The 17,228-nt window shown below is 40.9% G+C and overlaps 1 protein-coding gene across 2 annotated transcripts in view; it reads left to right on the forward strand.

Moving 5' to 3' along the window:
* LOC139172322 (E3 ubiquitin-protein ligase SMURF1) overlaps nucleotides 1–17,228 on the forward strand; it is a 63,849-nt gene that overhangs the window by 11,178 nt on the left and 35,443 nt on the right. For both annotated transcript variants that reach the window (XM_070761302.1, XM_070761301.1), the window contains exons 2-6: nucleotides 13,292–13,330; nucleotides 14,232–14,340; nucleotides 15,295–15,428; nucleotides 15,563–15,628; nucleotides 16,816–16,891. In XM_070761302.1, coding sequence (XP_070617403.1) covers nucleotides 13,292–13,330; nucleotides 14,232–14,340; nucleotides 15,295–15,428; nucleotides 15,563–15,628; nucleotides 16,816–16,891 — 424 coding nt within the window. The remainder of the gene's footprint in view (nucleotides 1–13,291; nucleotides 13,331–14,231; nucleotides 14,341–15,294; nucleotides 15,429–15,562; nucleotides 15,629–16,815; nucleotides 16,892–17,228) is intronic.

A 17,228-nucleotide genomic window follows, 5' to 3' on the forward strand; every position in this document is an offset into this window, starting at 1 on the left:
ATCTACCATATTTTTCAGAATAAAAGACACACCTTTTTCTCCCCTAAAAGAGGGTGGAAATGTTGGTGCATCTTATATACAGAATACAGCCACTTTTGGCCTCCCAAAGCCCTACCCCCATGTCCCATTTTTTTGGGAAAATGGGCCTATTTTTCATAAAAATGGAGTGCACAGGCGATTTTGGAGACCTGCTAAGTGCTTATGGGGGCTGGGGGAAGGCAAAAAGCCCCCATTTTTTTCAAGAAACGGGTGAAAAATGGGCCGTCTTTCACAAAAACCTGGGCATTTTTGCCTTCCCTCAACTCCCAGAAGCATTCTGCAGACCTCCCAAACCTTCTGCGTGCCTGTTTTTTGCAAAAATGGGTGAAAAATGGACCCCCTTTTTTGCGAAAAACAAGGCATGCAGAGGGTTTGGGAGGCGTGCATAGTACTCCTGGGGGCCGGGGAGGACAAAAAAATTTTTTTTCTTAATTACCTTTTCAAAATCTTGGTGTGTCTTATACACCCGTGCATTATATAGTTCGAAAAAATACAGTAAGTGAGCGATGGATCTTACTTCAGATGTTAATCACTTTCTTCCTGCCGTTTTAATTCAGACAGTTTTTCTAGATTACCCTCTTGTGTATTTTAGTTGTCTCCAGTCACTTTGCTCTTCCATGGAAATTATGAAAGCGTAAGGTCTGACTCCTCTGGAAGGCACCAGATTGGCGAAAGTTGGTTTAGAATAATGGACTATGTTGTATTTCAGGAATTTTTTTCCATCTCTTAGTGTCTTAATTAGCTCATCGGTGCAAAGATTTCTATGCCCAACAGATTTGTAGCTGGGCATTGCTGATTATCCTATTAACAGTGAACTTTGAAAAACGGTTGAATGATATGTACATTTTGCCTTTCATTCCTCTAGGATGCCCCTGTCTACAGTTTCCCCGCTGTTCCAGGATGTCTGTCTAGGTGTTTATTTATGAGTCTGCATGGACTTTTCACAAACACTCCATAATCCACACAATTAAAAGCAGACAAGGCCGCTTTATTACATGATGCTGTGTTAGAATGCCACCTTCTTTACCATATTAGCTGTGCAATATAATTTAAGTTCTATCGTTCATCTTGACCCACGGAATAGAAATATATCTGTTGCAACTAATGTATAGGATTGCAACTTGCGTATAGTGACAAAGCTGGTTTCCACAGTACCGTAGGGTTATATCATTATTAAAATGTTTAAGTGCCCTAAACATGCAATTTTATTTGGGGTGGGGGAGGAGGAATATTACTGGGATAATTCAGATCATGTAAACTTATCATCCTTGGTCTTGGCTGGTTTGCCATTTTAGATGTTCTGAATACAATCAGCTTTCTTCATCAATGATTAGACAGCAAGTGTACTTTATTCATTCATTCATTATTTGGACTTATATTTTTATTTATTTATTTATTCATTCATTCATTTATTGGATTTGTATGCCGCCCCTCTCCGTGGACTCGGGGCGGCTAACAACAGTGATAAAAAACAGAATGTAAAAATGCAATACTACAACAACTAAAAACCCTTGTTATAAAACCAATCATACATACAAACATACCAAGCATAAATTGTAGAAGCCTAGGGGGAAAGATTATCTTAATTCCCCCATGCCTGATGGCAGAGGTGGGTTTTGAGGAGCTTACGAAAGGCAAGGAGGGTGGGGGCTATTCTAATCTCTGGGGGGAGTTGGTTCCAGAGGGCTGGGGCCGCCACAGAGAAGGCTCTTCCCCTGGGCCCCGCCAACCGACATTGTTTAGTTGACGGGGCCCGGAGAAGGCCCACTCCGTGGGACCTAACTGGTCGCTGGGATTCGTGCGGCAGAAGGCGGTCCCTGAGATAATCTGGCCCGGTGCCATGAAGGGCTATATGCCACCCATCTCCGAAGACTCGGGGCGGCTTACAACATATATAAAACAATAGAAAACATCCTAAGTCAAAAAGTTAAAAACCACCTCACTCAACTCAAAGAAAACATGCAGCCACCATCATACCAATCATCAGCTATCAAACTAACAAGCAGCCGGAGCAGAGTGTGAAGCTCAACGGCTCCAGGCCTACCGGCAAAGGTAGGTTTTTAGACCCTTCCGAAGGGCCAGGAGAGTAGGGGCAGTGTGAATCTCCGGAGGGAGTTGGTTTCACAGGGTCAGAGCTACCACAAAGAAGGCTCTTCCCCTAGGACCAGCCAGCTGACATTGTTTGGCTGATGGGACCTGGAGAAGGCCGACTCTGTGGGCTCTGGCCGGTCACTTTCTTTTGTTAGCCCAGTGTTTGTTAGTGCAGATCTACTCTATACAAACAGAGTATAGATTCAGATTTAGAGTAATGCTGTCATATTTGAGGAACAAAAGTGCATTACATAGGCTGATACAGCGTTAGTTAGAAAGAGACCCTCCTTCATAATGGCCTGCATTGTTATGGCTACCTTACATTCTGTGCAGTTTGGTTGAAGATGCAAATGTTTAAAACCAAGTTGAAACACAGAATTGGTTAAGAACTGTATCCCTCCCCCTCTCGCTCTCCCCCTCTCTCAACAAGAGTTTATAAACTTTAAACTTTATACAATAGTTCCGTTTTCTAAGTTATGTTAATAAGTATGGAAACACCAGGACAGCCATGGGCCCCCATTCATTTCTATTTTCCGGGGGTCGTGTTTCACCCATTGATTTTCCAAGGGTTTTTGAAGGAACTGTACCTATTATCTTTGAATCCACATAAATCAAGTGCCAGGAATTGCTTTTTGTTTTAAAGACAGTTTAACATAATGATTCGCGAGGCTTTTTCAGTCACAATGGAAGACGAGAAAGGCAACACTTTCTGAATGTTTGTATCACAAGTGGGTATAAATTATGCTAGAACAGGTTCATTCAAATCTGACAATATCCTCAACTCTCTATTCTGAATGTGCCCTACAAACACTTTCCCTGTAATCTAGTCTTCCGGCTCCACTCTGTCAGCATTTAACGACTGAAGGTGCAAATATCTTTACTCACAAAGAGCATTGGCTGAATAGAAAGTGATCTGCCAAAATGCAGAGCCAACAATCAGCATTTTGCCTAGAGTAGATGTTTTGGTACATATGAACATCCGTTTTCTTATCAAACTGATTTATCTGGAAATGAGTTTTTGCTGATTGAAAACAGAATAAACCCCCCCCTATGATTGGAATTCTAATGTATCGGAGAGAGTTGATGTCCTCTCATCAGTGCTCTTGTAAAGATGCATGTGGAATGGGAAAGGTGTAAATGTTTGTATGAATAAATTGATTTTATATGAATAAATTGAACAGTATTATGAAAATGAGAAGTATTTCATCGTTTTTAATTATGGAATAGCCTTTTAGAGTCCTTTTGGAAGGAGGGGAAACTGTCCAATGTCAGTTATCCATTTGACTAGATAATTCACAATTCAAAGTGTTGGTAATGACCTTTAAAGCCCTACATGGCATTGGGCCAGAATACATCCGGAACCACCTTCTACCGCACGAATCCCAGCGGCCGATAAAGTCCCACAGAGTTGGCCTTCTCTGGGTCCCGTCGACTAAACAATGTCGTCTGGCGGGCCCCAGGGAAAGAGCCTTCTCTGTGGCGGCCCTGACCCTCTGGAATCAACTCCCCCCAGAGATTAGAAGGGCCCCCACCCTCCTTGTCTTTCACAAACTACTCAAGACCCACCTTTGTCACCAGGCATGGGGGAGTTAAGATATTCTTACAAGTTATGCATGGTATGTTTGTGTGTATGTTTGTTTTTTATAATAAGGGTTTTTAGTTGTTTTATTGGATTGTTACATGTTGTTTTTATCATTGTTGTTAGCCTCCCCGGGTCTGCGGATAGGGGCGGCATACAAATCCAATAAGTAAGTAAGTAAGTAAGTAAGTAAGTAAGTAAGTAAGTAAGTAAGTAAATAAATAAATAGCAGAGATTTGGATGCTTTCTGAGGGCCACAATATAATCACACTATCCTGCCTCAAAAAGAAATAATGGCAAGAGCTTTTCTTGGCAATAGTAGTTTGTTGTTGACTTCCTTTGGATGCATATGCATGTGTGTATATCTTTGCAGTCTAGCTTGTAGTCCTGACATTTTGTGGTTGTCTTCTATTCAAGATCTGATCTGGTCCTAAGCTTACAATACTTTTTAAAAAATCATTTGGTTTTGCCTGACTGCACCATCGGTCTGGATTTGACAAGCCTCATTCTTTCCACTCAGGTTTTGTTCAAGATCAGGTTGTTAAGCAGCGAGAGTTTCCATTCTCAATGGTTGACCAACATTGGAGATGTATTGATGAAACTAAAGCTTGGGGAGAAGTGCTTGGGTTTCAAATGTGACCCAGGCGTTTCTATCTTTGACCTTGGCTGAGGCATCCCTATTCTTCATTTTGTCTGCCCTTATGGGTACAGTGCTGTCCTGAACCAGAACTTTCAATGAACTGTAAATATATTAAGTATGCAAAACATTTTTTGGCAAATGAAGTGAAACTTGGAATCCGAGTTATGCTTGCTAGTGGGAGGAAGAACACGCATTCTCATACACGGAGAACGTTGTCTAGATTATGCAAACAGCAAGCATTTTAAAACTGCTTTTTAATAATGATAAAAAATCCCACAGCTCTTTTTTCAGGTGTCATAGCTTATTAATATTTGCTCACAGGTGGTCAAAGAAAACGAGTAACCAACAAGGGCGACTTAGAGTAGGGGTCTCCAACTTGGCAACTTTAATCCTGCAGAATTCAACTCCCAAAGTCCACCAGGCTTAATTAAACTTGCCACGGTTGAAGACTCCTGACTTGGAGGTTCAGCTTGGACTTGTCTTGCTTTCTCTGAAGAAATCAGAAAGAAACATTAGAAGTCTTTGTATTAGACTTGTATGGCGCCCCGGGTCCACGGAGAAGGATGGCATACAAGTCTAAGACAAGTCTAATAAATAATAATTCACTTTTGGGTTCAGCATCCGCATTTCCTTGCTGCTTTGATGTTTTGTTAATGATTTATGTAGGGGGGGAAAAAGACAGGAACCAGATAGTCCTCGGGTTACAACCACAATTTCATTTGTTAAGTGAGTTTTGCCCCATATGACGACCTTTCTTGCCATGGTTGTTAAGTGAAGCAGTGCAGTTGATTAGTTAGTAACCCAGTGGTGAAGGGAATCTGGATTCCCCATGGTCTTTGCTTGTCAGAAGGCCACAAAAGGGGATCATGTGACCCTGGGACTCTGCAACCATCACGAATATGAGTCAGTTGCAGAGTCCCAGGGTATTGGAGGGGTTTTTTAAGCAGAAGAGGTCACTGGTCATCTATAGATTTTTAATTGTATTTCTTGATAGTACAGTATATTGTATTAACATCAATTAATATTGTACAGTTGTTCAAATTACATCATCAGTTTGGAAAATAGGAAATAAATAATTGTAATAACGTAGACTTCCGTTGGGTATAGAATTATTAGACAAGAGTCTCCCTCCTAAATAGGTCACTGATGATTTTTGAGTTTGGGGAATTGCATATTATGCTGATCTGAAAGCCATTAAGGGAACTTTGGTGCACTGAGATAGCTTTAAGTGGAATTAAGTGGGGAAAATCATACAGAAAACTAAAAATAAGTATTTCTTGAAATGCAATGTACAAATGCTGCAAGGATTTTTTTGTCGGGTGTAAAGTCTTCAGATGATAGAATGCACAGATGATCAAAGTCAACCCTGAAATGTCTGCTATTGAGGCTTCTTTTTCCCCCTTTTGACTATCACTCCATTGAGTCTTTAATCTGTTATTTTAATAAAGCACTTGAAGTATAATTAGGTCCCAACTCTGTTCAATGGAAATTCTGTCTCGTATGGATAATGCTAAGCGTGATGAGTTATTTTAAAATTTTGGATGTGTGTGTTGATAGACTAGAATTTAAGTGGCTAAGAAGGTGTGAATAAATCCTGAGGAATTCTAGTTTCTTAATGGATGAGTAGTGAGGCTCTGCTATTCTTTAATTGCTTTCAGCTTTGTATAAATAGATCTTACACAGTACTATACAGTTGATGCTGTTTTAATGCACAGAAGTTAAATATAGTCAGCTCTCCAATTGACATTAGAAATTTGTAGCATGCTGCTGTTGAAATATCAGATTATATGTAGTGGGGTTTTTTGAACTCCTTAGCTTGGTATTTTGTGGAAATAGAGGCAAATTCTCAGGTGGCCTAAAGACAGGTTCTTACACGCCCACTTATCCAACTCAGTAATAACGATGGTGTCTGAAGCGTATACGACAGGATAAAATTCTTGGTACTATTCAGGAGGATTAATACTGTCTTTAAGTTTATTGCAGAAAATGTTGGCATTTTGGATAGCTGCAGAGGTACAAAACGTTCTGATGTCAATCCAATGTACATCAACTACCATTGGCAATAAGGGAAAAAGATAAGTCTTTCTGGTCTCTTGAAAAAAACCCACTTCCTTCCCCAAATGGGTGTTCATTAATTGTCCGTAAGAGAAATTGTCTTCTATGAGTCTAACCGACTGCATTAATGAAGGCTATTGGTTTTAATTTGGGAGGAATCGTATCCTGAATGCGTTGTTTTATTCCGCCTTCTTTCCTTCTTCCATTCCTGTGTTCACCAGCCGGATGTCTTTGATAACAAGATTTTTTTTGACATACATAAGAGATTGTTTACTTGCTTTTGGGATAGTAAAATGGTTTGATCATTCTGATTCTGCTAATGATGTCCATGTTTACTTTTGTTGCAAGAAGAAAATATCTGCATTTTCTGTTGAGCTATTTGTTTCTGATGTTCCTATAAGTCTCATTGAGCCTTAGAATTAAATAGTGAAGATGGTTTATTTCAATGATTAAAGTATGCACAGAAAGAAATACTATCTTGGTCAGTTGTGGCTGACGGATTGTTCACATAACTTGATATTTAGTTAGTTGGGGGAAAGATCAAAAAGCAACATGAGAAAATATTATTTTACTGAAAGATCCTTGGAACAAACTTCCAGCAGACGTGGTAGATAAATCCACAGTAACTGAATTTCAACATGCCTGGGATAAACATATATCCATCCTAAGATAAAATACAGAAAATAGTATAAGGGCAGACTACATGGACCATGAGGTCTTTTTCTGCCGTCAGTCTTCTATGTTTCTATATTGGTTGCCTTTCCAAAATTCTTTTTTCTAATTTCTTGTGGCACTTCAGAGTTCATAAAACATAAAATAATAGGGTCAGAAGGAACCTTGGAGGTCTTTTAGTTCAGTGTTTCCCAACCTTGGCAACTTGAAGATATCTGGACTTCAACTCCCAGAATTCCCCAGCCAGCTTTGCTGGCTGGGGAATTCTGGGAGTTGAAGTCCAAATATCTTCAAGTTGCCAAGGTTAGGAAACACTGTTCTAGTTCAACTCCTGTTCCTTGCACAGGCAAGCTGCCAGTGAGCTGACCAACCCTAGAGCTAATGAAAGTCTTTATTTCCAAAATTGCCACAAAACCAGAGACATCTCCAGGGTTTGTCTGCATCCTAACCTTGCAGCTTTCTACCCAGCTGTTGATCTTGGCTTATGGCAGTCTCTCTTTCTGCTTCTCCTTCCATTACTGAAAAGATCAAAAAATTCTTTCCCTGAAAGTATGAGATTGGATTTTTGCAACCTGAGTTAAGTGTTACTTGACTGGTCCCCCCACCCTCCCTCCAGATCTCCAGATCTCCAATCTGCAGTGATTCTCGGCCAGTTTACGCTATGACAAATGCAAACCTTGTGAGTGGTGTATATGCACCCAGGAGCAAACAACCTGTAGTGTTTTGGGCTGCTCTGAGCATAGAGCACATTCTGATTTTGCTTGGGAATTTAGGGAGTTCAGTAAGTAGCAAGCATTACACGAAAACTGTTGATCCAAACAGGCTGTGCTTCATAGAAACATAGAAGTCTGACGGCAGAAAAAGACCTCATGATCCATCTAGTCTGCCCTTATACTATTTTCTGTATTTTATTGTAGGATGGATCTATGTTTATCCCAGGCATGTTTAAATTCAGTTACTGTGGATTTATCAACCATGTCTGCTGGAAGTTTGTTCCAAGGATCTACTACTCTTTCAGTAAAATAATATTTTCTCATGTTGCTTTTGATCTTTCCCCCAACTAACTTCAGATTGTGTCCCCTTGTTCTTGTGTTCACTTTCCTATTAAAAACACTTCCCTCCTGGACCTTTGACATATTTAAATGTTTTGATCATGTCCCCCCCCTTTTCCTTCTGTCCTCCAGACTACACAGGTTGAGTTCATTAAGTCTTTCCTGATATGTTTTATGCTTAAGACCTTCCACCATTCTTGTAGCCTGTCTTTGGACCCCTTCAATTTTGTCAATATCTTTTTGTAGGTGAGGTCATAAAATGAGCATATGGTTTTATAACATGTCCCCATTGCATAACCAATTATTGTCGAGAGCCCTTCCCCCTGGAGTTCTCACAATTTGCAAAGTATATAGGTAAAATCCACATTGATTGGGAATTCTGGGAATTGGAGTATGGGTTATGTCGAGGGCACTCCGTTGGCTATTGCCAACTGTGTAATTCTATCTTGAGGAAATGAAGTATCTGTTGGCTCATTCTTGGCTTGCAGCTGATAAGACATGAATAAAAGGGGAAAAAAACCAGTTCTGTTTTGACTGAACCACAATCAGATCTCATGAAGTAGTCAAATTAATGTTCCTATGTTTAGGTGTCCCTGCCAAAGATGTGTTATTTCTGTAAAACCGAATGAAGACGGGAAGGGGAGGGGCGTGATTGCAGATTCTTTAGCGATGAAAAAATCCTGGACTATTTTAATGCGATCTGGTAACTAGGATACAGTACTGTTTTTCCCTCCCCTTTATGACCACTTGAAAGTAAACTAGATATAGGTAGTCCTTAACTTATAATAGTTTCTTTAGTGACCGTTCAAAATTGCAATGGCACAAAAAAAATTGGTTTTCACACATACAACTGACCATTGCAACACTCCCCTTTTGCAACCTTCCAACCAGTAAAGTCAATGGAAAGCCAGATTCGTTTAACAACCGTGTCACTAATTTAACCGCTGCAGTGATTCACTTAGGAAATGTGGCAAGAAAAGTTGTAAAATGAGGGGAAAACTCACTTAACAAGATCCCTCACTTGGCAACATAAATTCTGGGCTCAATTGTGGCTGTAAATCCAAGGCTACATGCATGGTGGCAGTTGATCCTCCCATTTAAATTTCCAGCCTGATCGTATGTCATTGAAAATATTGGGATAATTGATTCCCAATGCGTGATTTAGCTTTCTGTAGTCTAATCAGCTGCCGGAGAATCATAGCGTTGAAAACGGCCTTGGATTTCATCCAGCCCACCCCCTGAAAGGAATATTGTGACGGCAGCACTACTAAGGAGTAGCTAATGATCCTCTACTACAGTGTTTCCCAACCTTGGCCACTTGAAAATATCTGGACTTCAACTCCCAGAATTCCCCAGCCAGCAAATGCTGGCTGGGGAATTCTGGGAGTTGAAGTCCAGATATCTTCAAGTGGCCAAGGTTGGGAAACACTGCTCTACTAAATGCCTCCAGCGAAGGTGAATGGATCATCTCACTGCTACTCTGTCAGTCCTTAATCTTCTCTTCTCCAGGCTAAATATAGCCAGCCCTGCCAACATTTCAATTCTCCCTCTTTTGCTATCCCACCTATCCATCTACGAGTGGGTCTCGCTCATTCTGTTTTTTTCTTAAAATGTTTCCCCCAGAGCTGGACACTATTGTCCAGTCGTACAGCCTAACTCTGTAGTACAAGTGTGGAGCTAACTCTGTTGAAGCAGCTTAAGATGGTTTTATTTATTTATTTCGCATCACACTGCATCCCCCCCCCAAAAGCCAAGCATCATGAGAAAATATTATTTCACTGAAAGAGTAGTGGATCCTTGGAACAAACTTCCAGCAGACGTGGTTGGTAAATCCACAGTCACTGAATTTAAACATGCCTGGGATAAACATAGATCCATCCTAAGAGAAAATACAGGAAATAGTATAAGGGAGACTTGATGGACCATGAGGTCTTTTTCTGCCATCAGACTTCTATGTTTCTATCCTCTCTTGGGCTTTTTTGCTACCCAAATGCAGAACTTTTAATTTCGGTTACATTTCAGTGTATTGGATGCGGCCCACAGTCTTAAACATGTCAGATTCATTTTGTCTTCCCAACTGAGCCCTGATAGCAAGAAGTAAACTCCTAGAAGCCAAAGAGAGAGAGAGAGAGAGAGAGAGAGAGAGATGGAATTTAAGGAAACCTAATGTGAAGCAGGAAGGAGACACCATTCCTTTCAGCTACACATTCTTTTGTCTAAAATTCCCCTTCCAACACACGGCGTAGTTTTCATTGTTCAGCCAGTCTATGGCATCGGACCAGAATATCTCCGAGACCGCCTTCTGCCGCACGAATCCCAGCGACCGATTAGGTCCCACAGAGTGGGCCTCCTCCGGGTCCCGTCAACTAAACAATGTCGGTTGGCGGGCCCCAGGGGGAGAGCCTTCTCTGTGGCGGCACCGACTCTCTGGAACCAACTCCCCCCGGAGATCAGAACTGCCCCTACTCTTCCTGCCTTCCGTAAACTCCTCAAAACCCACCTTTGCCGTCAGGCATGGGGGAACTAAACATCTCCCCCTGGGCACATTTAATTTATACATGGTATGCCTGTGTGTGTGTCTGTTAGTATATGGGGTTTTTTAAATCTTTAAATATTTTAATTAATTGAATTATTTATGATTTGTTTTACACTTGTTGTGAGCCGCCCCGAGTCTTCGGAGAGGGGCGGCATACAAATCCAAATAATAAATAAATAAATAAATAAATAAATAAATAAATAAATAAATAAATAAATTTCTTCATGTAACTACAGATGTCAACGAAAGAACGTTTCATTAAATTAAAAATGGAGAAAGTACTTTGGGTAATTCGCATGGAGCTGTAAAACCCTATTGTCACCCTCCTCTAATCGGGAAACGGTAGCTTCTTTTCGGCCCTTTCTATTGACTTTGCTATATAAATGAACCTTCATGTTTAGGGTTCACTTTTAAAGGCCAGACGTTGGCAGCTAGTGGCTGTATTTGACAGAGCAGGACGAGAATGAATTTTCTGATTAAACAAACCTTTGGTCTTCGCTTTCAAAGTCTACTTTATGCTTTTATTGATGTGCTTGCTCATGCATGCACAAGTAACGGCCCCCTGAACTCCCTCTCATGAGTGGATGCTGGAAGTCAAAGTTATTTGTCATTAAATTCTAGAAACTGTTTTAAAAGTACATCGCAGAAATAAGAGTATTGTAGTACAGGTAATCGACCTATAGGGCCACAGTTGTGCCCAAAACCTATGTTGCTAAAGTGCAACATTCAGTGAGTTTGCCACAATTGTTACATATTTCTCTTGCCACAGTTTATTTATTTATTTATTTACTTATTTATTCATTCATTCATTTATTTATTCATTTATTTATTTATTTATTTATTTATTTATTGATTGATTGGATTTGTATGCCGCCCCTCTCCGGAGACTCGGGGCGGCTAACAGCAACAATAAAACAGTGTACAATAGTAATTTGGTATTAGAAATGATTAAAAATCCATTAATATAAAAACCAAACATACATACATACATACCATGCATGGAATTGTAAAAGCCTAGGGGGAAAGAGGATCTCAATTCCCCCATGCCTGGCGGCAGAGGTGGGTTTTAAGTTGTTTACGAAAGGCAAGGAGGGTGGGGGCAGTTCTAATCTCTGGTGGGAGTTGGTTCCAGAGGGCCGGGGCCGCCACAGAGAAGGCTCTTCCCTGTTGTTATCGTTGCATTTCATAAGTTAGTAACACTTAAGTGATCTGTATTTCCTGTTGATTTTGCTCATCAGAAAGTTGCAAAAAAGTACAAAAAGCTGGGCCACTGCTGCCATCATAAATATGAACCAGTTGCCAAGCATCTGAATTTTGATCACGTGACCACGGGGATACCGCAATGGTCCTAAGTGTGAAAAACACCTGGTCACCTTTTTTCAGTGCTGTTGTCACTTTGAACGGTCACTAAACGAACTGTTGTAAGTTGAGGACTACCTGTTATATTGAGCGCCTGCAGCAGCAAACGGTCTGTGTTTTAAGTTCCTTGCCCATAAGGAAAGCTACTTTTATAGCGTCAGTTCAGAAGTTGAAGTTTGAGGTGTGCGACATGGTTACCTCTGCAACGTTGCTCACCTAGGATTATGAATTTAAAAAATGTGCCCTGAGAATTGTTCCACATGAACGCTCTTCAATTAGTACCATAATTTCAGCATTTCACAATATTTTTTGTTTAACGGCAACTCGTTGAATTTCCAGGCTGCCTCTTCTGCTCCCATCTGTAATGTTATTGTTGGTTTCTTTTAACAATCAACATTTTTTTTTTGTTAAGAATAACACCTCTGTGATAATACTACGTGTCAAATCCTTTTGCTGGAAGAATAAGTTTTTAAAAACTCTAGGAAGAAACCACAAAGCTGGCTGGAAAACGCTTGAACCTCAACAAGGCTTTAATTTGATCCCACCAGTCAAACCTTGTCTGAATTCTCAAAATCCTAAAAACGGCCGATTTTTAGAAACATAGAAGACTGATGGCAGAAAAAGACCTCATGGTCCATCTAGTCTGCCCTTATACTATTTCCTGTATTTTATCTTAGGATGGATCTATGTTTATCCCAGGCAGGTTTAAATTCAGTTACTGTGGATTTACCAACCACGTCTGCTGGAAGTTTGTTCCAAGGATCTACTACTTACTCTTTCAGTAAAATAATATTTTCTTACGTTGCTTTTGATCTTTCCCCCAACTAACTTCAGATTGTGTCCCCTTGTTCTTGTGTTCACTTTCCTATTAAAAACACTTCCCTCCTGGACCTTATTTAACCCTTTAACATATTTCAATGTTTCGATCATGTCCCCCCTTTTCCTTCTGTCCTCCAGACTATACAGATTGAGTTCATTAAGTCTTTCCTGATACGTTTAAAAAGCGTTCCTAGTACAACGAACAGACTTTCCATGGTTTCTCCACATAAATGAATTAGAAAGCAAAAGCCCAGGTTTGGGGAAATATCTGCTGTGCAATTCATGAAAATAATCAAAACGTAACACTGCTATTTATTAATCCAGTTGTGTGCGTCTCTGAGCTTTTTATAAATTGTGCCCTGGGGTGTGTAAGAGAAATCTTTTCCCAGCTTGAGCTGTTTATGCTGAAATATGAATGGAATCTGCTAACCTTTTCCTTTTTCTCGCAGTGCTTTGTGCCAAGAATCTTGCAAAAAAAGATTTCTTCAGTAAGTAATTGAAAATATACTTTTTCATACCTCCCCACTGCACCTCTTGCGCATATTGAAGCTAGTCTATTGACGTTAGTATGTCTACTGATCTTGTATGTTTCTGCGGAGGGTATTTAAGGAAAGTTTTTTGAGAGTCGGAAGCATAGCCGTCTGAAAACTTCTACTCACCAGACCACAAGAAGCAACAAGCGTGGCCTTTTTTTGCTGTGAGCTGCTTAAAGGCAGATCTCAACTCTGGCAACTGTCAGCAAATACATTTCTGCACATGCTCACTCTCTTCCCTTCTAAATTGGGTGAGGCGCTGTAAGCCACGGTAAATATCTCCTCTCGTGAGATGGCAGGGTCAAGTCACAGTGAATTTACCGGGGGAATCGCCGTTGCATTAAGAGACGGTGCAGGTTCTTTTTTCGGACAGGCCTGGTGCATTAGAAACCCGAAAAAGGCTTAGTTGCACTTTTCAGAATTTCAGGGGACTTTAAAAATAGCACACCGTGGAATTAGTTAGCAACCAGGCTTCACAGGAAATGCTTCTTCCAGAGGCGTGCAGCTTTTAAAGCAAGGCATGTACAGCGTAGCAAAAGTTGACTGGATCCAACATTGCCCTAGGTTTGGAGTCTTTGACTGGTGTTAAAGATTGAAATAGAGACCTTGAGCCAGCCAGGAGGCCACTAAAAGAGGTCTGAGGAGCCGTATTTGGCTCATGGTCTGTGTTCTTTTACTCAATTCTATACCTCTTCCACAGTAAAAGTTTCTTTCTTACCAGAAAGATTAAATGCTCTGTACTCCCAGAAAACTGTTTAACATTTCTTCTCACTATTACAAAGAACATTGTGGCTCAGTAGTCACCTGCTAGCTTCATTGGTCTTTGTGGTGACCGGATTGCCTTCGTCCTTCACAGGGCTTCCTGACCCATTTGCAAAGATTGTGGTGGATGGGTCTGGTCAGTGTCATTCCACGGACACTGTGAAGAACACCTTAGATCCCAAATGGAACCAGCATTATGATTTGTAAGTTGGCTGCTCCACAAGCGTTTTTGTTTATTTTTCTTACCTGTGTTTTTTAGTGCTTAAACTTCTGGGCCGCCCTCAATCATTTCTTGCCCCTTTACTTGCATGAAGTAGTCACAACCTTTATCTGCACCTAGGAACCTAAGCCTAAGGTAACCTAACAGCAAGAGAGAAACAACTCAGTGAACGCAAGTGCGTTACCAAATAAACATAAGAAAGCAGTTCCCAAATGATCCATAAAATAACCATCCCTTCTATATCACCTCTCTTACGCAACTGGCCATCTAAAATGCTTTACCCTAGCCGGGCTGTGATCCGAAGTACTATTGAGGCAATGCCCACTCCCCCGGGGATCAGTATTAGCATGTTTTGTTAGATAATGTGGTTGTGTAATAATTTGCAAGACTTAATTTTGGGGCTTGGGAGATATCGGCTAGACTCCCAGGCACTTATTTTAGGCGTGCCTAAGTGTCTACGTCTTCGTGTACTTTTGAAAGCCCCTCAGTTGAAAAACATTGTTTTTTATCTGACTTCTGGATTCCAGAAATGGAAGCCTGCCTCACTTTTTCTAGAAATCCTTGCATAACTCCTCAGCTGTTGGGAACCAGAGGCTTCTATTGTCCTGTGTAGTCCTAGTGCAAAAAACCGAGCCTTGATGGCGTTAACTCCACTTTTAAGAAAAAGCAGCCTTTCCAAAGTCTAATGAGCTCAGCACTTTGTACTTTATAATAAGGTTTTCTGCAATTAACAAATGTTTGTGTGTTATCTATTTAACATGCTGTGCAAATTACAGTAATCTAGTGATTAGTTGCATGTTTCCCTTCTTTGATAAAGGCGTAGTGTTAACCAAAGCATTATTCAAATGGGCTCTCACAAATGGGGGGGGGGGGGGAAATTGTACCATAGCAGACAATGAATCTCACTTAAGTATCACCCTCTGACTGATTATTCTAGATATGTTGGAAAATCAGATTCTATCACCATCAGTGTCTGGAACCATAAGAAAATCCACAAAAAACAGGGAGCTGGCTTCCTGGGATGCGTCCGACTCCTTTCTAATGCCATCAGCAGGCTAAAAGATACGGGATGTAAGCATGTCTTTATGGCCAAATGTTTCCTGAGTTGGCTTGTGCAATATTTTGTGTCTCTGTTCTGAATGTTGATTCCCAATTGTATATATATTCTTGGCTGAATTTTTTGCCTCCCCTCTGTTCATTTTCAGACCAGCGTTTGGATCTATGCAAACTAAATCCCACAGACACTGATGCAGTCCGAGGCCAGATAGTTGGTAAGAAGGAGTATCTGACCAGATATAGCCGTGGTGTCCAACTCTGGATATAACAAGCAACCTTTACTGAAGTACAGTGATACCTTGTCTTACAAACTTAATTGGTTCCGGGATGAGGTTCTTGAGGTGAAAAGTTTGTAAGACAAAACAATGTTTCCCATAGGAATCAATGGAAAAGTGATTAATGTGTGCAAGCCCAAAATTCACCTCTTCTGCCAGCCGAAGCCCCCGTTTTTGCGCTGCTGGGATTCCCATGAGGCTCCCCTCCATGGGAAACCCCACCTCCGGACTTCTGTGTTTTTACAATGCTGCAGGGGAATCCCAACAGGGGAATTCCAGCATCGCAAAAATGGGCGCTTCGCTGGCAACCGAAGTCCAAAGGTGGGGTTTCCCAGCAAAGGGATCCTCAGTGAAATCGCAGCATCGCAAAAACACCAAAGCCCTCGAAAACCCATCTCTGGACCTCTGTGTTTTTGTGATGCTGCGATTTCACTGAGGCTCCCCTCGCTGGGAAACCCCACCTCCGGGCATCCCAGCGGCAGCGGTGGGTTTGTAAGGTGAAAATAGTTTGTAAGAAGAGGCAAAAAAAATCTTAAGCCCCGGGTTTGTATCTCGAAAAGTTTGTATGACGAGGCGTTTGTAAGACAAGGTATCACTGTATACCTTTTAATGTGACTGAGGTGGTAAAAAATGTCTTCTTTTTTAGCCTGCCTCCTAGTGTGATAAATTTACTCTCCTTACTCTTTGGAGGGAAAAGAATTTTCCAATTGAATATTAATATGGAAAGCTTTGTGTTTTAGCCAAAATATTTTATGGACTGCAGTCTAAATTATTGGGCAGTGGCTGCTTTGTTAATTGTTTTTAATTGGCAGTGGCCTTAATTCCTAGGAAGCACTAAGAATAGAAGGTTTACTCTATTCTTCTTTTCCCCTTTTTGTCGTTATAGATTGATTGAATTATTAGAATATGAAAATGAACTGCCTCTTAAGTTATCCCAGTGTAGTACTCACATCTGCCTTCATAGGAAGGAACTCTGCATGTGGCTCATGGCCAAATACTTGAAAGTCTATTACAAAAAAGTCTACAAATGCTTGCGATATCAAATTAAACCACTTTCCAGAAATGTTTTTGCATTTTTGTTGCTGTCTGAAACTTTTGAATTTGTGTTTCTCTTTTTCTCATTCCAGTCAGCCTGCAGACCCGAGATAGGATAGGCACAGGAGGATCTGTGGTAGACTGCAGGGGGCTCTTGGAGAATGAAGGGTAGGTATACTGTCTTCCATATGTAAGTCCCCTATATTGAGGGGTCATTGGTGCTCTCTGAGCTTGGATGCCTTCTTGCAGCCCTCTTATATCCAATCTGCCTCACTTTATCTGGTCCAAATTAAATAAATTCAAGTGTTCTGCCCTGCATTACCAGGGGTGGCGAGATTCCCTTTGTTGTGATTGTGGTGCAGATATGCAAACTATTAAACATATTGCACAAGATTGCCCCACAATGTGTGTTCTCTGGTCCCCTAGACCAGGGGCAGGCAAAGTTGGCTCTTCTATGACAAGTGGACTTCAACGCCCAGAATTCTTGAGCTAGCATGATAGGCTC

This window comes from Erythrolamprus reginae, chromosome 9 (assembly GCF_031021105.1).
Source record: "Erythrolamprus reginae isolate rEryReg1 chromosome 9, rEryReg1.hap1, whole genome shotgun sequence".
NCBI classification, from domain to species: domain Eukaryota; kingdom Metazoa; phylum Chordata; class Lepidosauria; order Squamata; family Dipsadidae; genus Erythrolamprus; species Erythrolamprus reginae.